General features: G+C 48.9%; 1 protein-coding gene across 1 annotated transcript; it reads right to left on the bottom strand.

Moving 5' to 3' along the window:
- Nucleotides 1–205: 205 nt before the first annotated feature.
- Nucleotides 206–22495, bottom strand: LOC116940182 (acyl-CoA desaturase-like). Its single transcript, XM_032949553.2, has 5 exons — nt 21381–22495; nt 18680–18810; nt 6105–6310; nt 4564–4796; nt 206–1921 (listed from the first exon to the last, which is right to left on the bottom strand). The coding sequence occupies exons 1-5, from the start codon at nt 21754–21756 to the stop codon at nt 1722–1724; spliced, it is 1146 nt and encodes a 381-aa protein (XP_032805444.2). The 5' UTR covers nt 21757–22495; the 3' UTR covers nt 206–1721.
- Nucleotides 22496–22842: the final 347 nt, after the last annotated feature.

Here is a 22842-nt window from a genome sequence, read left to right as displayed (position 1 = left end):
CCTTCATCAGCTGGGCCCAAGCTTTGCTTCAGTTACCCAGTGTGACCGCACACAGAGACCCGGAAATGCAAAGTTTCGCAGGAACAATCCAGACACACGGGGACCGCGCGCACGCGCACAACGAAACCCCCTCTCAAGCCCGCGGCCGCACAGCTCGCGTTGCGCGGTGGAACAAACCGGCGCGTGGCCGCACGTCAACAACTCATTCTGTCGACATTTTTATATTTTATTATTTTTTTTAAACAGTAAAGCAGTTAATCAGACATCGATCGGATTGCCTGCATACACTCAAACACCTCCTGATCAGTTCAATTAAATAAAACTCGATGAAAAGCTCAGCAGTGTCGTCTGATCTTTGTTGTTTAGTTGGCACAGTCAAAAGTAAGTTTGTAAAAATTACGAACTGAAGATTCCTGTGCCTAAATCTCTTATCACAAGCTCCAGGTTCCAGATCTGATCCAAAAACTCACAAAGTTAGAAATTATTGTATTCAACAGATGGTCAGCAATTTCACCTGTGGTTTTATTATTTGTTGTCATCACATATCTAAATATATATGTATAAGCCTATCACTTCGAAATCATGTGCTACATATAGCAAACAGTAAACAGGTAAGAGCTAAGTCAAGCGGTTCACAACGAGCACAAGGTTACAAGGGACATCACTGTCACCTGGGCCCGTTTGGGAGGGGTAGGGCATCGGATTGAACGAGGGTAAGAAGGGGGCAGTAGTAGGTGGGATTAAAGAGGGGCGGTAAGGGAAGAGGTCAGTAATGGGAGGGTAGACATGGGGTTGGCAGGGGAGGGGGGGGGATGAGTCGAGTTGGGGGGGACACACACACACACAGCTGTGACCCCGACCGTGCGGTAACTACCCGGTCACCTGGTCTGCCCAGCAGCATCGCTGCAGCCATCGGAATGCGTTGGGGGGGGGGGGTTCCCGGCGGCCTTGGGCCAAAAAACCAATCGCACGGCGTCACGCGCTTGCGCTCGGCGCCGGCAAAACGACACTCTCGGGGCCGGGAGACGCGAAAATGCATCGGGCCGCTGGGTCCTTTGAGGGTGGGGGTGGGGGTGGGGGGGGTGGATGCTCATTAACGTGTTTATTTAGCGTGCCACTTCCCATCGGGGACGCAATTACAGCGCGGCGCACCGGCGCACACCGACCAGGCTCCGCAAAGCACGCTTGGTTTCCGCGCGCGAGACGCATTCCACCCACGACGGAATCACCTTTCCCGGAAGCCACAACAATTTGGCGGGGGGGCGGGGGAAGGGGGCGTAACGGGCGCGCGATAAAATTTCATAAAGTGCGGTGCGCACGAGTTTTTATTTTTTGCACGTTTTTTTTTCGGGGGGGGGTTTAAAAAATAATAATTTTAAGTGCTTTGCGTTACATCGTACCGTCTCTTCCCCCGTCTAAAGCACAAACGCTGGGTGCGCATTTTCCCGCGGCCGTGGAGAGACACGCGTCAGGATCGGGCTGCTCCCGTTCCGTCTACGCCGCCCCCCTTGTCAACGCGGTTAGCGCGGTGAGGGGGGCGGGCGGGGACGGGGGAGGACCGCCCGCCGGCCGAATTCCGTAGGGGGTGAGTGGGAGGAGGCAGCACCCGCCGGTGACGTGCGTCCCCCCGGGCCCACCCCCCCACTGCCCCCCCCCCCCCCCCGCCCCCCCCCCCAACCTCGGGCGCATCGTGCGGCTCCACACGCGGCGGGGGCCCCCGGCTAGCCACTGCGCCCGCTGCCGTCGCCCGTGCGCATCTTGCGCGCCATCACCATCTCCCGCGACACCTTCTTGGGCTCGCTCGCCAGTCCCACCCAGCACATGAAGTCGATGAACATCGTCGTGAGGTTGAGCCGCCAGCCGTACTCGCTGGTCGCGTAGTCGTACGGGAACGTGTGGTGGTAGTTGTGGAATCCCTCGCCTGCATGCACGCACGCAAACGCACGCATCGTTAGTGACCGACTGTTCACGTTGTTTATATGCGTGTAGATGTATATACGCGTGCCAGATTGCACTATTTCGACGCATATGTAGGACGGGACAACAACAACAACAACAAGAGGAAAATGTCCCAAGTGTGTGGTTGGGAAAAAAATGGAAGGGACCGGAAAGAGATGAAGAGCTCGCAGAGAGTGGCTTCATGACGACATGAAGAGGTTGTTGCCGGAAAGGTGCGGCCACTACTTGTGCATATTGGCACAAGACAGAAGAAAGTGGAAACAAATGACGGGATGTCCAGTGGACACCTACGGGGCTATCGGCCCATGGATCGTGATGATGATGGTGATGATATATATATAAAAAACACGTTCAAATCTCCAACACAAGTAAACAATTGTGCACATGCAAACAGTACATAAATAACAACCACTGCATTACTCATTCATAATCACATAGAGCAACTAGATATCTAATCAGGCCTAAAATAAGGAACAAAATTTTTTTTTTCTGGGTGAGGAAGAGGAGGATGTTCTACATGTCACGCCTGAAGGGGCAATCATTGTCCCTCGCAGTACGAATAAAGATACACATGGAACAACTGTGAATACCACCAAAGAAGCGGGAACAGGTGTCGGGTAATAATTAGCTCACCCAATTCAACAAAACGCGCGTGCAAATGATGCCCGGACAATTTTTGTTCATTTATTGACGGGAGACCCAGTGCCTACTTCCGTAACTGCTTCCGTGCGGTGCAGTTGCAAGCTACATACGGCGCTGGCCGGGTTTTGCAATTGACCTCACGCCGACCTTTGCCTCGTGGCATCAGAGGGCAAACACAAAAAGCTCTCGCAGGAGACAGACCACGCGAACCACGCAAATGTAAGGGACGTGTAGACCGTTAAGAAGAGTGCGCGCGTGGGCAGGACACACGGCGCTAAAATGGATGACGTCCGACAAGACGAGGCTCGTGACCGAACGTCAGCGGAAGGACACGCGACGACACGCCCCGAGAGGACGATCGCGGCGGAGATGGAGCGGTGAGGTCCGCTCACGTGCATGACAGCGAGGCGGAGTGTGGCACTGCAGGGCTGCGGCAGGGATGGTGACAATGTGGAGAGGCCTTCAACCAGCAGTGCAAAAAAACATGGCTGCTGCTGCTGCTGCTGATACCTTCCAAGTCATAATGTTTATTCTTCGGTCGCTGCTGGGCAATTGAAAGCCAACACACAACCGCTGCCATTCTCCGTGACTTGGCAGCAGCAATGTCAAAAGCATATACGTGCGAGGCGAAGTGCACTTTGACACCACGTGATAATTTTAGGTGGCATGAGATAATAGGCAGCACAAGAATGTAAATGTCGGTGGGAGGCCAACACCATACCCGACTGCCTTTGTCTCCCCAGGCATCAAATGAGTACACCACCAGGTACTCATTTGATGCCGATTCGACCTAGGCACGGCCTATGACCGGTTCAAATATTCGCCAATGTTATCTGGTCATGAGTGACAATCAAAGTTGGGTCGTTGGGTTCGTAGTGCAGCGTGCTAACCACTGTGCTGCCACTCCCCTCGCGCAGCCACACAAACACACACGTGTCTGAGCGCATACAAAGTAGCCTCAAATTGCACCCAGCCTGACACAGATGGGCACGGTGACATCACTCTGTAAATTATACATTTGTACTGATAAGAGACGTATTATTATTATCCCCCCTTCACTCTTTCATTTTGTTAATTAGAAAAAAACATTTTACTAATAGGTATTGATTTTAAACTCGGGTTGAAAGTGTTTATTCATTGGCTCTGTCTGCCTATCCATCTGTCTGTAACAGGGGGTCAACGACAACCCTCCTGTAACAAAATTTTACTGCAGCGTCGTGCTGCTGCTAGCAACCTGGCCTCTTAAGAAAACCGGCCAAAATTATTCCAAGGTTGCCCACAACAAGTAGGGCTCGTTGGAAGGATCCAGTGTGACATGGCCTCATTCGTGGGTGCGAGGCGAGGGGGTCTGGCCAGTGGCGTTTTGGAAAACACATCTGGAGTTTGTTGAGATGACCAATTTTTTGGGAGGCCACAGAGGAGGGGAGAGTTTGCGGTGGTGGAGTCGCAATGCGACGGTGGCACGGGCGAGTGTCTCGGCGGCAGCTGGGGAGAAGGAAATGAGAGCTTTGGGTAATGTTGCCAAGATGGAGGCGAAAGGTCCTGCAGAGAGGGGAGGTGCGTGGGAAGATGGCGAGAGCTCGCCATCGGTGAGAGCCCCAAGGTGTCGCGCAATCTTTGCCAGCGTATGAACGTGTGTGTGTGCTGCACTTTTTTTCGCAAAGCACGTAGCCAACCGTGCTAATCGGAGGTGCGGGGGAAGGACGGCAGCGCTGACGTCAAGAGTTTAGGATGCGCTCGCTCAAACTCCCTGTTACCTTTAAGCTGATAAGACAATGAGGCAGAATGGGACAGACAGTACCAGCTGGTGCTGAAGCAATCGACCCTCGAATCAAATCACAACGTCAAATCGTGACCACTCATTCATGGCGTCTCTTTTGCCAGGGGGTGAATGAATACGAATGACTATTAATTACTGCTCAAACCACTTTTGCGGCGCGCCTCAATGTGGCGCGGACTCACCGATGGCGCTGATGGTGACAAAGCGGTTCTCCCGCGGGTTGATGTTCTTGTCGTAGGGCCGCATGCCGTACATGTGCGCCGCCGAGTTGACCAGCCACGTGGCGTTGAGCGCCAGCGTGTATCGCAGCAGCCCCGCCAGGTAGAAGGCGGTGTGAATGGTTTCTCCCCAAAAGTACCAGGGCACCACCGTGGGCACGATGAAGCACATGAGCACAACGGAGGGCTTGTAGTACCTTGGGGGGGGGGGGAAGAGAAAGAGAGGTGGAAGGGGGCAGGAGAGATGAGGAGTAGGAATTTGTGTAAAATCTAAGACGTTGCGGCACACCATGCGAGCTTTCGGCAGCTGCTCGTGATCCAAATGCGGCTGAGCATTTCACCTCTCAAGCTTTCGACGCCACGCACGACTGCGGGTATCACCACCACCACCACCACCACACACGACCTCGGGCAACACCACCACCACCACCACACACGACCTCGGGCAACACCACCACCACCACCACACACGACCGAGGGCAACACCACCACCACCACCACCACACACGACCTCGGGCACCACCACCACCACCACACACGACCGAGGGCATCTAGCACGTAGTGGTCAAGGCTGGAGAGAATAAATGCTCAACACATCCCCTAGGATGAGCAAACCGCACTTGGGAATCAGAGACACGGTGACACGCGGGCAGCAAACTACACGCGGTGCCAGGGCAAAATGGCTCCAGTGAAGGGGGCTTTTTCTATCACGTCCAGCGATCTCGCTCGCCCCATCGCCCATAACCTCCACTGCACCGCCTGCTCTTTTGCGGATCTGCTCATCATACCAACTCGATCCCCTTTTAGCCCGACACGTGGAATTGTGTTTCTTTTCCAAAGTGCCGCGTGCGTGCGTGCGAGCGAGCGACGCGTTTTTGCCCCAACCGGCCCGTGGAATTGCTCGCAAGCGTAAAAACCTCCACTAACTGCGAGCGGTGATCACGGCTTAACATTGGGCATTTAACCTCTCGTCCCCAACTTGAGAAAACAAAAAAGGAAAAATGATCACGCACACACATGCGGATTCCGTAACGCATTCCAACACGCTTTTTCTCCTCGAAAGTGTTTCATCGGCGGTAAGGATGTCACCTTCTCAGCCGCACAAAGGGGCGACGACGTTATGCGGTGCACTGACGTGCGACGTGACGTGGTGACGTCGCGCGTAAAGCGACTTCACGAAAACAGCCACCGCATGGGACCAAGCCCGCCTTGGCCCAACGGGCTTATCCATTTAACGCCATTTTTTGTTTTGTTTCATCTGCCAAGATCTGGGCGTCCTTGCTCTGGTTAATGTGGCTCGTTAATCTGTAGGGTAGGTCCCGAATAGCAACACAACTTGAAACTAAATTTTTTTTTATCAACGTTGGATAATCTTTACGAGTGTTACCGTGACCCATCGCCCCTGCTGCACTCCAGCCAGACAGAGATAACTTATTAACGCTTTCAAGCGGAGTTCGAAAGCGGAGAATAAACCCCTCCCCCGCGTCGCGCCTCGGTTGACGTACTTGCGCTGGAACTGCACAATGGGGTCTTTCTCCAGGTCCGAGAGGTCGAGGCGTTTGCCCTTGGTGATGACTTCGGGGTGCTTGCGCAGGAGGAGCCAGCCCACGTGGGAAAAGAAGAAGCCGCGCTTGGCGTTGTGCGGGTCGGCGTGGGTCTCTGAGAACTTGTGGTGCACGCGGTGGTCACGTGACCACTCAAAGATGTCGTTCTAGAGCCGCGGCAAGCACACACACACACAAACACACACAAACACACACAAACACACACACAAGAGGCGAGAAAAAAACACCAGCGGTCAGACGCGGTCGAACGAGCAGCAGACGCCTTAAGGGTTGAGCAGAGTTCGCGAGCAGCGAGTGAGTGGATCGACCGATGGCCCTCGTTTATGTCCAGGTGAGAGTCCGTTGAGAGAACAAGGGTCTCCACTTGGAATAAAAAATAATGTGGCACATTTGCGGTAAGTATCTCAAGTGTAACAATTTCCTTTAGTTTGCCAATTAAAGCGGTGTAAGTTAAGAGGGGGGAAAATTGTTTCACTTTTGTATAACAGGCCACTAAATACAACAACAAATATTTACATTCCACGCAATGATTGTACAAAACAACAACAATAAACCACTGTACCTAATTACACAGCTGAATGGGTTCCAAACTGCTTTACTCTTGCCTGTAATGTCAGGCAACCCAGCAGTATACGTTTTAACAGGCTATCAGCTGATAAGTTGAGACCAGTCCAGAGTTTACATGTCAAGATAACACTGGTCCCAAACCAATGTACGTGAAGGTTACATTACGTAACTTCTATTTGGTGGCAAAACAGACTGTTGTCAAGATTAGATCCTATTTTTTATTAACATCAAATAAATTGCGTGCTGTAGGTCAACATAGGTTTTTTTTGGTTCAGATCGCGTAAATATAAATGTGTGATTAAACCCGCCACCACCCGACACAGCCAATTAGTAAGGTTTGGCACGTAAACAGAACATGCCAATATAAATGCCAGCAGATCTACCCGTGGCAGAGATAAGCTAGTCGATGTCACGGTGCTGCGATGCCAATGTGACGTTGATGACAATGGCAACACTAATTGCACCTCCGATTAGCACGGTTGGTTACAGTACGGTACGAAAGCGGTTCAATGCAACGTACACACAAAAGGCCACGCAATTTTAGAGGCAAAGCAAACACCGGACCTTTCATCATCATGGCAAGGCAAGGCGCTTATTACAAACAGCACACCGTCAAACACAACACGCGCGCACCTCAATATACCTATCCCAGGACCAGAGAACACGGGCAAAGACAACACTGCTCCAGCATCATAGTGCGTGATGAGCTCCAGGACATGAAGCACATTTTAGACTGGTCAAAAAACAGGCTAATTGTCAGGTGGTGTTTGAAATGCTGAAGAAGTCGCACCAACTCTAGCAGAAAAAATGAACTTTAAAAAATGTACCTCTTTACACGGAAAGCTCTCATTGAAAGGCTCAACCACATGCAGCGACGCTCTCAGCTCTAATCAGCAGCTGCCTGCTCTGGCTGGTTCTGTTTAAATGGGAAGATTTTAACTCGCGTGAACTTGAGTTGAGCTTTGGGCTCATCAAAGCGTGCAGGGAAGGTGAGATAAGTCACCGGGGAGCTAGGGCTTACGGCACTGGTGACACCAGGCCTGGTGGACAATCTTGACTGTGAAATACTGAGGATTGTTTGAGCCACTATGACAAGACGCTGGGGGCGGAGCGGCCGATGGAGTGGTTTAGCCCACCGCGCTATGAGCCCAGTGACCCGAGTTTGATTCCCAGCCACGGTTAGCATCAGTGGCGAGTGAAATCTGATCCAAATCTGGGTATCCCAAACAATTAAAAAAAACCCGCACTGCTCCAGTGTGGTGGAGTAATGCCATGGGGTGGCAAGGCCTTCATCATTCAGCAGTGGATTATAAAATGGTCCTAATCTGTTATTAATACTTTTAACCATCAATCTTTATTTAGGATATTGCCTTTCGCGAAATTATCACCTAAAACAATCATTGCGTGGTATGAATAATGATGCATGAAGTGGGGATACTTAAAAAATAAAATATTTAAAAGGAGTAAAAAGCACGTCATAAAATATGATAGCGCATTGTTTGAATGTCTAATTATTATCGAGACCTCATTCTATCAACGACACTACCATCTCATCCAACCGATAACTGGTTGCTCAGATCACAGACAGATCCCAATTTCAATCATTGATCTGCTTGGAGATTTGTAGCGACGTGTAGATTCCTACACCCATGTTGAGGACTAGGTCTAATCCGCACTGCAGCTCAGAACAACACACTCACCCCCACTCGCCAATTCATGCGCTCACTCATCCAATCACACCAATGAAGTTACGCTGATCAATTATTTCAAATGGTGTATATATTATATATGCTCATATCACTATAGCTTCGACGTGTTCTGCAATGACAACAAAACAATGGAATTGAGAATTGAATCCTAACACCCCCCCTCCACCACCCCACCGTCCGATTCGCGCCAATTAATAGAATCGTGGAGGCGACTTGTTACATCCCTACCGGTATAACGCCGCGTCATGTGACGTTCACAAACAACGCACGGAGAGGTGCTTCTTCTCCTAAAAATCACCAGCTCCAACGAGCCGATCACAGCGCTGTTGTTGGTAGTCGACAAGCGTAAAGCATATTCTTTGGTTCTTTCGGTAAAGTCACGTAGAATGAGAATAAAACGATAAAATTCTCACGACGTTTCGGCCACAACACAAGTAGCCTTCTTCAGGTGAAGGAACAAAACTGTCGGGACGACGGTAAAGTCACGTGGAAGGGAAACAATAATATATTTTTTTATTATTTTATGTTTCCCTTCTACATGACTTTACCGAAAGAACCAAGAATATGAATCCCTGCAGTCACGAAAGCTTTAAATCAAAAGCGTTAAAGCACTTAAATATTCTCAAAGAGTCCGGACAACGATGTTGTTTTTCGACGGGAGGTGGTGGCTGTTGTTAATGTATAGCAGCCGCCTCCGCCGTCATTCATCGGCCGCAGTCTGCACGGCAGTGACGGACCGAGGCGGGTAATAACTAATAAGGCGTCGGCATGGCATCGCATCCGATACCGGCGCTCGGGAGGGGAAGCCAGGGCACGTGCCGTTGCCCTGGCAACGAGCACCTCGGCGTGTCAGCGGAGACGAAGTCCGCCGCGAAAGAACCCGGAGGAGAAAAATAGACGGAAAAAAAAAGTCCAAGACCGTTACGCGCAACTACGCATTTACCGCACAAGAATTATTGCCTGTTTAAAAAAAAAATGCATATTCAATTTAGAATTTGTAGTCATTTGTCAAGCCACTGCTGGCCGGGTGAAGGTCTTGCCACACTGCGTTAGTTAAAGGGGGGTTGTACGGTCATACTTCACCATACCGGTCAGTGACGGTTGATGAAGTTGGAGGGGCCTCGTGTTAGCCGTGGGCGGGAATTAAACTCGGTTCGCCGCGAATTCACCTTCCTTGCAGTGCGCTAAAACCACTGTTCCATCGCTCCAATCCACAAATCTATACAATTAATAATATCTCGTATTTATACAAAAACGTCTCATGGAGATTTGATTCTTATTCAGCAGGATCTTGACAGAAAGTATCTAGCTTTTTTTTTAAATCGCAGCACATTTTTTGCATGTAGGAGGAAACAGTGAATGGAGAGAACCATGCAATATGAAGAGATAACACCAAAATGTCTGCAAAGACATGTTTATACTGCCATCACCTGGCCATCCTTGCACCGCGGTGAGTTTGGGAGTCTCAATGCACATTGATTTTCTCAGTGCGATCCACTAACCCTGCCTCCAAAAGTGCTTGGATTGCAGCCATGTGCCACCATGCCGGCATCGTCTTCCGCGCTACCGGAAAGAGGTCACGGGCACCGTCGGCAGGCAGGCGATGAATCACCAGTCCGTAAAAATCCACAAACACCGACTCGTAATCATTACGTTTCACAGACGGCACTGCGTGCAAGAGAACGCTAACCTCCTCTTCTGTCGTACCACGAGGCATGTACACCCACTCGCGCAGCTCTTCTGTCGTTGCACTGCTGTACGAGGGGCCTACCCATGCCGTGCAAGCCCTGGGGGCTGTTTGACCACACTTCACTACGCTGTTCACCGCAGTTGGCGAGGGCAGGGAGCATAGAGGTACAGTTCAACAATGGATTTTGCTGCACTGCTCACCAAGTAGGCCCCGCGGCGAATAGACAACCTCAGTTTAACACGTAGCAGGCTTTCGCGACCAATATCATTCATAGTAAAGGTTTTTGGGTTAGATCGCGTTGTTTATAGATGTGTCGTAACCCTCCACCACCCGACACGGTCAAACAGTAAAAAAAATGTGTCACGTTTACAAAGGACAAATAATGATGTTGATTCACTCTTCAACACACCGGTGGGCTAAAGTCGTGAACTATTTGTCCTTTGTAAACGTGACACATTTTTTACTGTTTGGCCGTGTCGGGTGGTGGAGGGTTACGACACATTTATAAATAACGCCATCTCACCCAAAAACCTTTATTATAAATAAACAACCTGTTGTGCTTGATAGCCACCCATTTTAGGATGATCCAGGCCAACTTTGCTTAGCTTCTGACAAATGACGATATTGGGGTGTGTTCTAGGTGACTTGGTCACAGGCAGAAGGACAACCAAAGGCATTGGCAATGCAACACTGGCGTTATAAACTCGTAATACTGAAGACCATCAAACGGCTTAGTTGGATAGAGGACCTAACCGTACGGAAGCTATGAGAAATATATTCCCTTAATAATGTAGCAGAAGCTGTAGTAATGGCGAAGAGAGCATCGGGTGGTTACATGGACTTCATCAGTGACCCAGGCCGATTTACAAAGCGGTGAAGCACACACATGCATTCACTGCCACTCCAGGCACAGTGCATTAGTGCATCTGGGGCCATGCTTTCAAACTGCAATATTAGATAATCCACTACAATGTAGGCACGCGGGGTGAGGCATTTCTCACGCCGGGTTTCAGCAAGATAAACAAACGTTGCTATGTGCTGCGGTGCAGTTGGCTGTGCATCACGTGCCTAACTGTTCAGAATCTTCCTGGGCGATGCGCTCCTTAATTTATGCATTAAGAGGTGCGACATGCACTCCCCATGCTTTCACAAGCAAGTGGCATGGCCGTTCGTCCCCCGCTCATCAAGCCTACCGATTACAATAAAACCGTGTTATCCAGCGCGTGCTCAAAGACTACTTTCGGGGGGGGGGGGGGGGGGGGCGCTCTTCAAAAGCATGCGAATTAGTGGGTAAATAATCATGGTCGGCACTGCAGCATGCTAATTCTCCATCCACCCATCGGGCACCTTATCACCAAGTCCACCGGATTACACGAGCCGATAATGTTCGCCGTTGCTTTATAAATGAGTAAAGACACTTAATTGAAATGTGCAGACATCTGGAGAGCTCAGCAGTGAGATGTCTTGCTGCTCATACTATTACGCGGCATTTCCAAGTGGCTGTTCACGTTACGCTCCAACTGTAGTGTTTGCCAATGCCATGGCCAAGCACATTTACCAAATTTTACTTTGTCCACAAATCGATGAAGTTGCGTTAACAGCCCCAATTATGCGCGGCGGTTCAAGCATCCTCCCGCCGTCGGGTGCTCCTCTCTCGTCCCACACAACCGGTGCGCACCCAGGGCACGGATTTATTATGAAACGGGGGAATGGAATCGTGATGGACAGCCATGACGATAATGACGACACCGTTAGTGATGATTCGAGTGGAGCTGTCTGCTGCGGCACTTCGCGAGCCAAATTTGGAAGGTGCCAGAACGGTCGAGAGAATTTAAATGTGCATCTGAAATTGAGTGTGAAAGCAGTTTTCTGACAAAGTAGAAAAAATGCAATTATTGATTCAACCACCAAAATACTAATTTAGGCCCATGATACATGCAGCGCATTGCGAGTGTTATAAAATAATATTTATGATTTGTATTCAATATAAGTTTGACGTCGATAGTCATACCAATTTATATAAGAGTGGTGAATTGTTAAACTGTTGGAGAGTATTACTCAGTCTGGGTTTTGCAGCCTGGGTTGCTAGCCCTGACTATAAAGTCCAGCTTCTAACACTGCAGCCCCCAAGGCACAGACCACTTCAGCAACCGCAGCTTACAAATCAACGGCAATAGATCATCCGATTTGCTTTTTAAACACAAACCTAATTTACAAGTGAATGAGGTATTCTCGTCGGGACTGAAAGCTGGACTGCAGGCGTGTGCCGAGGACTGTAAACCGGGAACACCAGAAACAGCACAATTGTAACACGGCACACGCAACCGACAAAACAAAACGCTCGTAAACAAAACATCAAAACGCACATAACCCAAAGTCGCACGCACGCACGCGCAGGCAAATCACAAAAAGCATTCAAGCCCCGCACATCGTGTGAACTGCAAGCGTCGCACGTAGCACGCGGCATATAACCACGGCAAGCGGTGCGGTGTGACACAAACACCCACAATCGTCGCGCACAAAGAAACCCCCCCCCCGCCGCAACCAACAGAGCGAGCAATTCAAAGATTTTTTTTTTAGTTTACTGCCTCGCCAGCAGTTTGCGATCAACAATGTACAAATGGCAATTGAAGAAAACACTGCGGGAGGTGACGTACGGAAATACTGCGCACGCTGCTGTGGGGGGAATGCAATCCGGCGCGCCACTGAGGCAGGGTGTGTGGATCACACAGGTCTCAAGCATGCGCTGTGAACGTGTCAGTCTGCCGAACTGCAGGATCGCCAGAAGATGGCAGCACGGTAAGCTGGTTCATGACCCCGTGTGTGGGGGGGGAGCATTTTTAGTGTTAGCCTCTCAAATGCATGGGTTCTCTCTGGGTACTTCCTGTTTCTCCTCGCATGCAACACACTCCTGAGGAGAACTGGTCTGCTAAGATATCACATTGAGGAAATCCTTATTGAAAATCCTGAGACTCGGTAAGTCTTTGTTGGACAAGGGGGACTTAGTCACTGAACATTTTGGCGATAGCCCCCAGAGACTGAGCATAAACCGCCAGGCTCCTCAAAGGCTCACCTCTGTGAAGTACAGTCATTGAGCAGATTGTGTGTGCTAGGGGATATTGTTTTGATGGACTATAACAATTCAGTTTTTGATAGAGCTCAATTCACACCAGGGCATCTCAGAACGTTTGAGACGTGATAAAGCATAATTAAGAAAAACAGAATTTTAAGAATCGGTCAAAATAGCTAAGAAGGCATAAGTGCAACATTTATAAATAAACGCCTGCTACAATGAAAAGGGACGAGTTGGGAAGTGGTAGAGGAAGAAAGGATAGAGAAGGAGAGGGGAAAGTGGGGGGGGGGAGGGGGGAGTGAGGTGGATATGAATGGAGAGGTCTTCCGACAACGGCGGAGGTAAATGATTGGGTGTGGCCAGGGGAGGTGAGGAGAGTTGGAAAGTGGGAAATAAATTTGGCGCTGCGAGGTTCTCGGGGGCCTGGCCGTGGGACGATCCCCGCGGCACTGCTCGCAAACACCGGTGAGAGCAGGAAGGTGCTATACATGAGATTGTCACCGGGGCTGTTAAATTGATGGGAGGGGAAGGGAGTTCCAGACTGAGGCGGCAGAATAGAAAAAAATTGAGTGATAACCAAATAATGTGTTTGTAATTAATTGTCAGTTTTGATAAAGGGGATTTGTCAGAGGGCTGAAACTATCGAAGGAGGAGGTATAGAGGCAGAAATGAGGGGGTGGGGGGGCAGGTTGTGGAGACATTTTAAAGACCAAGCTTGCTATGTTATAGGAAAACTCAGGCATGGACTGGGAGTTAGTAGAATCAAAACAAACAAAAAGGATTGGGGTGATGTGATCATTGTTCACGTGAACGAGTTAGGAATACAGGCAGCAGCAGCAGCTTGGACCATCTGGGGTTTGTGTTGGGTGGACACGAGAGAGACCGTTGGAAGAGGGAGTTACAGCAGTCGAGCCAAGAAGTTAATGGCGGCACGGACGACCATCTCGGCAGAAAAGCAGAGAAAGTTTCAGATGCGGGAGATGTTGCAACGACGTACATGAAAGAAAGCATTTTTACAAAGAAAGGGAAATGTGAGGCGCAATATCGGCACTAGACAAGTCCCAATGCCACCTCCATCTTGAACACCCAACTGAGGCAAGAAATTATACAAAAAAAAACTATTACTATTTTTATTTTACCAGGTAAGGCCCCTGAGCTATATCGCTACTTTTCAGAAGCGACTTGGCCATGATAGCTCAACGAAGTGGCTTTATCGTATGGAAATGCAAAGCAAATAAATACTCTAAAACGCATGTTGTTTATAAACGTGGAGGGACAAACGGGGGGACCCAGAGGAAAATCCCCACGACAATTGGGAGAACATGCAAACTCTACATACACAGGCGTCAGGGGTTGGGATCGAACCCATGAATCTTGTACACCAGGTGAGGGAGTTAACAGCTCTCCACCGAGGCTGCCGCAAAGCGTACTGCGAAGGCCCCACTCACTAACAACGAAGGAAATGTGGGACAAAAATTACCACGAGCAAACGCGAGCCGACGTGACTTCAACGATGAACGCGATTATGGCAACGGCGATAAAAAATGTTCGCAAAGACACAGATAGTGAGGATGGTGAGGTGGATAAAAAGATCGTTGGATCACGAGGATGGATGCATTTTGCAATACTTGTGCTGAAACTGTCTGTGTGTGATTTGGCAGACAGCTGTTTTGTTTTCTCCAAAATGCCAGCCACCCACCCAACCCCACCACGGACTTTCTCCCCGTATAAACAAAATAAATTGAATCTGACCCAAGTAGTTTATTTACAAAACCTTCTTTTAATTTCGAACTTGTCCAGTATTGGTTACGTAAGCAACATTTGCTGAGGTGCCCTGTGTGCTCCGAAACCCAGAGATAACGATTGGACAAAAAAATAAAGAACCGTCGGATTATTGTGCAACACCTGACTCCGGACGATATTCATAAAAATGAGACGTGCTCCCACCGCTTCACGATAGGCACCGGGCATGTAAAAGCTCAGCTCAACATCAGCGTCCCCCCCCCCCCCCCCCCAATTTGTGAGGCTGCAAGGCGCCTGTGCGCCCCAGCGAGCTACTCGGCAAATGTGGCCTGGAGCGAATGACATCCGGGCTTTCTCTGGCAGCACAATACGGCGTGCACAGCTCCGGTATTTAGTCCCAATTGTATTGGTTATTATTTTTTAATTCGCTTTTGATTTGTTTTACACATGCATGCACAAGCGAGGCATCTAGAAAAATGCAGATCCGTGTGTAGCATTGGCCCTGCGCAGCAGCACGGTTTTGACAATTTCCACATTTGATGTTTTACCTGGAAAGGTCTAGTGATCACGCCACACACAAAATGCCTGTTGCAAATCGTTAGTGACAGAAATAGCTGTCGCTTGTATGCATAGATTTTCGTGTCTGTGATTCAGTGTGTACGCTGTATTTATAGTCTATCGATGATGCGAATGTGGTTGGATTAGTAAGGGAGAAAAAGTACCCATTTATTACAACACCCAATGCTAAATCGCGCACCCCGGGGACAATGCATTAAAAAGAGCAATGCCAATCGGCACACCCTCTGGCACCCACAGCACAGCGAAGCGCACCTCGCTCTTCCCACAATTCACGGCGCAGCGTATTACAAACAGGATGGCACAACGTACAACAAAGCGCTTGAGCACAGCGCGGTGCACAATGGCTCGATAATGCCCAACGGGGGATGGTGCCGCAGTCTCATAGCGGCACGGTACAATGGGTTAACGTAACCACCCCATGGCACAACTGTACCAGGGCGGCTTGCCAAGTATAGATTGGTACCATAAAGAGGACGTGCATCGGCCCTGGCAACGGGTCACGATGCTGCTGCTTACGCCATTCTGGCAAGCGCTTGCCCTCACGCCCACGCACATCAGCACTGTACAGATGCGAACGTACGCGCGCATGTACGCAGGCACGTGCACACAGGCACACACGCGGCCTCAGGTTCCCACATGTTAACAAAAGGGCTTTTGTTTAATAGGGGAGAATGCAATCTCAAAAGGGGAGCATGCAATCTCAGAGGAGAAAATGTATTTATCGGGGGGGGGGGGGGGTTAACAATCTCATGTTTATTTTTCCTGTGCATTTTCTTTACCTTGGTGTGTTTTGTACAGAGAAATAGCTGGCAAAAAAAAAGCATTTGATGTTTCAGATCAAGGGTGATTGATTAATATATCAATCAATGCAGGAAGCATTGATTGATATATCAAGGGTGATTGATTATCACTCAAGCCCACTAACGAGTTGGTGCACAAACCCACCAGGGCACGATCGGCCAATGGCTCTGCGATCACGTCGAGGCTCACAATTGGGTGGCCTACCCCTACCACTGATTAATGTGCGGCTATGAAATTCAAAGGCACGGTGAATCATTGTGATTTGCAATGTCAAATTTGGTAAATAACACAGAGGTTGATAGGAGACAAATTCAGGCCATGTCTCGAACGGGCAAAGAATGAGAATTGATAAATTATGGTGAGGGCTCAACCTAAGCAAATTCTAATTAAGAGTCGGTGGTGGGTGTGGGCGGTTTCATAAGTTACATTCACAACAACGCAGCACAAATATTGATTTAACAAGCTATTATGACAGGCTATGTTTAGCAGTACAACTTTTGGCCAGGTTTTTTTTGCCGCGCTAAGACATTTTGTACTGTCCTTTGCACCCCAGACCCCATTGGAGAGTTTATCTTCATCTGGTCTTTAGAGTTCGTGATGATGATAATAACCAGTACAGAAATGAAGCAAAGCACGCCAGTGTTTGAACAGCAGGTTTTCACAAATACAGGCAATCATATGCTATCTTCAAAATCATTGGAGTGAGGAATCCAGTGGGCATTGTCAAGGTCAAAACCAGTGATGCCACAAAATAAACTATTTACTAAACTAAATATTTTTTTAACTTTACCAGGTAAGGTCCACTTCCCTATATAGTTATTTTTCAGAAGCAACCTGCCCATAAATCATAGCTCAACGAAGTGTCTTATCACGTGGAAATTTATAGCAGCCAAATACTCTAAACGCGTGTTTCTAAATGTAGAGGGAAAACACGGAGGACCCGGAAAAAATCCACGTGATTCCGGTGGAGAACATGCAAACTCCAAATATACATGTGTCTGGGTCGGAATCGAATCCATGCCCTCCTGTATACCAGGCGAAGTAGTTAACATCTCGCTACCGTGCCACAAAATATCACCGTTTCTTTCATCCTTCTGCTAGATCATACAGCTGCTACAAAGTTGACGTCTGCCTTCCAAGGCCTGCTTTTACCTTCATCCCACCATCTGGTTTCAACGCTCTTTCGGTTTGGTCACGCAACTCTGGGTACCACTCCCAATATCTGTCTCAGCAACCTGCCCTTGAAGCATCCTGCGCGTGTCCCACCTATTTCAACATTCTCCTCTTGATATATTCTAGTGCTTTCCTGTCATTCTATTCCAAACATCCAATTTGCCTAACTGCTCCTGCCATCATATTCCTAGCTCTGCCTATAGTCAAGGACTAGAAGATTATTTTTCTCGACAGTTTGTTAATGAGCTCATCAAAAAACTGCTTTGTAAGACATGTGATGCAATGGAATGCACCAGCTGTTAACAACATACTTTTATGATGTCACAGTCAAGTTACTCCAGGTCAAGCCACAGCCAGACTTGCCCTCTTCACTGGATAAATTGCCGCACAAGTGAGTGAGCAATAAAACGTTATCTAGACCTACAAACAGCCCGTTATCACTCAACAAGTGAAACGTCACCCTGCCCTCTGGCAGTGATGCTCAAACAAAACTGCTGATTTTTTTTAAAATCTGCTATCCCCCAACTGATAACTTCACAGAATTAACTTGCAACATTTAAGGTGTAAACACCATCGCTGAGGGGTTCAGGGGGCGGAAAACAAAATGTTGAGCTGGACTAAAGTGCCACCCACGTGACGAGTCAACAATTGTAAATAAGTCAATATCCAGGGTTGCAGTGCGACTGTCTGGCAAGATGGGTCAGTGAGGCAAGGGATGTCTTCCGAGGGCAAACCTGAACTCCTAACGGCCATTCAGCTGAGACATCATGACGTAAGCAACAAAGGGGCAATGATGGGTACATGTATGTATATATTTATGTTGAAAAGATTTCGCACCGTACGTAGCCAACCGTGCTAATCGGAGGTGCGGTGGGGGGGGGGGTTGTGAGGGAAAGTTGTATGGAAGGGTAGAATTTGAAAGCCGCTCATTATGAAGGTTCCTTGGCTAGGGCTGAGCAAATGATGTTAATCAGAGGGCAGATGGAAAGTGTGAGATGGTGTGACAAAGTGAATCACCGTGCTGCCCGATGCTTAAGTCTCCACCTCCAAGATGCTCATTAGTGGAATGTGATAGCGAAGTCCCTGAATGAAATCCGATGACGAGGCGTGGCAGAGATGGCCGGAAGGGAGATGGCCGGTCGCTTGCGGAGGTGGCGAGACGGCATGAACGCATGCTCACCTGGAAAGCCATGGAGTTGGCGACGGCGAGAAGGGCCCGCAGCGGCAAGGAGGCCTTGTAGGAGCGGTGGCTCCAGAGGCGGTGCGCGCCCGCAGTGATGCCCAGCGCGCTCACCGTGAAGCAGAACCAAGCTGCGCACGGCACGGCACGCCACGCCACGCAGCAACGCGGGTTAGGCGGGGCAGCATGGCCACAGCGGATGGCGCTCCGAATGAAAACGGCGCGTGATGCGAAACGCCGTATCAGAGGTGGGGGGGGGGGGGACCTTTTTTCTTACCAAGGGCCCAATAGGACATTTGAATACCTAGAGCCGGCCATACAATCACACACCTTTCCATTTACTCAATAACGAAAAAAAACAGTAGGGTTCTCTTCAACAGGTGGCCAGGGGGTGCTGGGTTTATAAAGAGTTATTAGGTCAAAAATATTCCCCTCCAGAACCCGGTTAGTGTGGCCAAGATGCTTGCGTACGGCGATGGATTCATATTGTTTGCGGGTTATTTTTAAGCGCAAGGCCTCATGTGGCCATGGCGAAATGAAGTCAGATTCTGCACCCCTGCATGAAGCATACAGAACATATCACACACAACAGTGTTGTAGAGAGGTGGCCCTTTGGGCTCCCACTGGAAAAGTGCTCACTGTACATATAACGGTACAGAACACCAAATACAGCAAGTGACGACACAGCAGTGTGACTAAAGCACCCATGAGGTTAGGGGCAGAGGGAGTGGGTGACTGCTTGAAGCACCGCTCTCTGCATGTCAAGTATTCTCCGTGCCTGCTGAAAAAACTGTAGAGTTTTACCGCATTAGTTATTCCCTCGCCAATCTGGCCAAAATAAGTCGAGGTGACCAATTGCAAACAGTTCTAAGAAATACAAATAAGAGAATACGTGCCTCTGCTTAAACACACGAGGGGCCACCAATCTTTTTTTCTGGCAAATAAATGTGCAACACGGCCAGGAAGGCACTCAAATAAAATTAGGCTATCTTGGTGTTCATTGTCTGCCTATAACCAAGTGGAAATCAACTCGTATCTAAAATTATTCGTTCTGCAATAAATAATACAGGAAAAACAGCGCAGGTTGAGGCATGGCCTAGAATAATAAATGCGGGTCGTTACAGGGACTTGGGGTCTGTCTTCGTAGCATCCAAGAGCAGCTGGTCAAAACTACTGCACGGTCGGTTTGAACAGGAGCGTGGCTATAGAAAGTTTGCCAAGGACATTTCTGCATTGCAAGACGTACAGTGTTACACAACCGCATTTTTTTTGTTTGTTACATAAGCCATTAAGTTTTGGAACGCAGCCGCTGCAATTCTTTCCGGCGTGAATACTGTAAATGGGATCTGCGTGAAATAATTATTAAAAAAAAAACCACGTGTGATTAAATGTATTGAGTTGTGGGAAATGTTTCAACATTCCCCAAAATAATTCTGCGTTGCATTCTGCGATGACCGAGCCGAGGCGAATTTGTTTTACGGCTACGACACAGGTTAGTTGTTGGGCCGAGGGCCAACCCAAGCCATCCAAAAAAAACATTTCACGAAAGAAAGAAACGCCACAGCCATGCCATGCACGACACGTCAAACACCAGTGGCAGTCTGCGCGCGGGCGTTTATAACAGCACCCAACGCGGGCGCTATGCTGATTGCTTGCTTGCTGCTGTTGCCGCCTTCCCGTTTTTACCGCACGGGGTGTCAATAGGCGCGCCGGTGTTGGTTCTCGAACAATCTCTCCCGCCCAACCCATCATCCAATGCCGGAGGGCCCGAATCCACCACTGTGCAAATCATATAGCCAACGTCGGGGTTGGTTGGTTGGTAGTGGCGGTACATCTATCGCATGATGCTCTGTGAGAGGCTTTCTTAAAAGTTAGATTATTTATTATAATATAATTATAGTCATTAAATATTGTGAAATTTACCGCCATTATTTATTGATTTCCGGAAGTGCTATATGCCCTTGAATTATCTGCAGCAACCCTTTTCCGCCTTTGATGGGTTCTGCTGGTAATACATAATTAAATTTATGGAACATTAATAAACAAATAAGATGCCTTCTAAGCCACGACAGCTTTGAGTTAACTTAATATTCATTCCGAGTTTCTTTTTTATTAATGCCTATTAAGCCATGCCCAGTCCGAGGTTTTATTTAAATATATTTCTAAGCTCTTTTGGGAGAGATGTTCTATGTATTTTTTCAACTGTCCTATAATCCATGACAAAAGTCTACCTCTAAATATTTTAAGTAATATTTAATCTTTCTCCTTATAATTTATTTAAATGCACTTTATGCCATGAAAAGTCCACACCCAAACCTCACTTTTTAAAATGAATTCCCAAGCACTCTCTCACGTTATCCTCACTACTAACAGCTAGAAGACCCAGAATTGGTGGCGAGCTGTTAACTACCTAGCCTGGCATACAAGAGGTCGTGGGTTCGATCCCGATCCTGACGCCTGTAATATTCGGAGTTTTGCACGTCTCTCTCCCCGTGGATTTTTCACGCGTTGAGAATACTGAGTCGCTTGAAATGTCCACACGATAAGCCACTTCGCCGACCCCTACCATTTGTGGAAAAGGGCCCCTTCTGAACCCAAAAAAAAAATAACAACTCTATAGCTCGGTGGTAAAACACAAATTAATTTACGCAAAAAAAAATAAAATTTTAAAAATAAATGCGTTTAACGTCGTCACACTTACTCCAGACCCAGGTGATGGGGTGAGCGACGGGTAGCAGCAGCAGCCCGTAGAGCGCTCCGAGGTGCAGGAGGCTCATGAGAATCACGTTCCTCCACACGACGCGACGCGGAGCTGATGCGGAGGTCACGGTGCTGCTCAGGTCCTCGTCGTCCGTCGCCTTGGAGACGGAGGAATCGACGGTGTTGCTGGTGATGGACGGAGGACCGCCGTTTGTGCTGCTGCTGCTGCTGCTGCTGGTCTCGGTGGCAGATGCCTTCTTGTTGACCTCCTGGTCGGGAAGCTCCAGGATGTCCACATACTCCGGTCCGCTCCTGTCCACTGCCTGTTGGCATTCGAGCGCCGTCTCCGAGGGCGACTTGCGCTCCCTGAGACCCATTGTGCTTTTTTTTTTTAAAAAAAAAAAATCTCCTTTTGACTTAACACACACAAAAATAACCCCCCACCAACCCGAGCTGGTTGACTGCACCTGATTTCTCCTCGCTCTCGACTCAAAAAAACAATGGACCAGCAGCGGTGAGGAGAGAAGAGATAGACGGGGTGTTTGTGGCCTCGGCTGGTTGCGTTATTGTTGTTGGCTGAGAAGGCAGCAGCGTTCGATGACGATGATGAATATTTATTCTGGCTAGAATTGTTGCGTAGCTAATGGTGGCCGCAAGCCGTTTGAAACTAGGCTTAAGGTACTGTACTGGTAATACAGTATTGAGAAATTATTATTATGCTAGTTGCTTTTGCTGTTCGTTGCTTTAGTAATTTTTTTATAAAAATTTTTTAATCCTCTATGTTTACAATAAAATAAAGAATTTACCCAACGATATTTTTTCCCCCCTCTTGCAGTTTAAAATTTCCTCTCCCGTGCGCTTTTGAGGCCAAATTTGTTTTAGTTGCCCGTTACTTGCCGCCGAGAGCGGGCTGACGGTGGAGTGGGCGATGAGAGTGAACGAAGAAGAAGAAGAGCGAGTAAGAGGTGGTGGGTGGGGGGGGAGCAAGAGTGAAAGAGGAGAGCGAGAGAGAAGTTAAAATAAAGAAGGGAAGAGAGAGAGATAAGAGTGTGAACGGAGGTGGTTCGCCGTCCGCTTTTGCTGCCGCTTCTCGCCAGGTGGGGGCCAGCGGGGCCTCCGCCTTATATAGGCGGAGGGAGGAGCTCGCGCAAGGCCGCCGCGCGCGCCCATTGGCCCGCGGCCGCGAGCCGGGCGAGCGCCCCCATTGGCCGAGGCGGCGTCGCGTGAGCGTCTCGCGCTCGTCTTCCTTTTTCTTCGCCTCCTGCGCGCGGAGCCGCCGCCGCCGCTGCCGCTACCGCCGCCGCCGCTCGGCGAATCGAATAAATTAATAAACGAGCGAGCGAGCAAGCAAGCGAGCGATGTTCCCAGCCCCCTACAAACATTTTGTTTGTTATATTTAAAAGAATAAATAAAAACAAACATGTGAAAAAAATATAAGAAATAAAAACAAATTTATTCCGCCA

This window comes from Petromyzon marinus, chromosome 8, assembly GCF_048934315.1.
Source record: "Petromyzon marinus isolate PM22_M1 ecotype Great Lakes invasive population chromosome 8, UKy_Petmar_22M1.pri1.0, whole genome shotgun sequence".
Taxonomy (NCBI): domain Eukaryota; kingdom Metazoa; phylum Chordata; class Hyperoartia; order Petromyzontiformes; family Petromyzontidae; genus Petromyzon; species Petromyzon marinus.
This window is presented reverse-complemented; position numbering and strand designations above follow the sequence as displayed.

What these genes read in the sequence shown, in the direction of transcription:
- LOC116940182 (XM_032949553.2), bottom strand. Translation starts at nt 21,756, where the DNA reads ATGGGTCTCAGGGAGCGCAAGTCGCCCTCGGAGACGGCGCTCGAATGC. An exon ending in ATTGTGCAGTTCCAGCGCAA is followed by an intron (nt 4,797 to 6,104) that starts GTACGTCAACCG and finishes CCCCCCCCCAAG; the next exon opens with GTACTACAAGCCCTCCGTTG. An exon ending in TGTCACCATCAGCGCCATCG is followed by an intron (nt 1,922 to 4,563) that starts GTGAGTCCGCGC and finishes GCGTGCATGCAG; the next exon opens with GCGAGGGATTCCACAACTAC.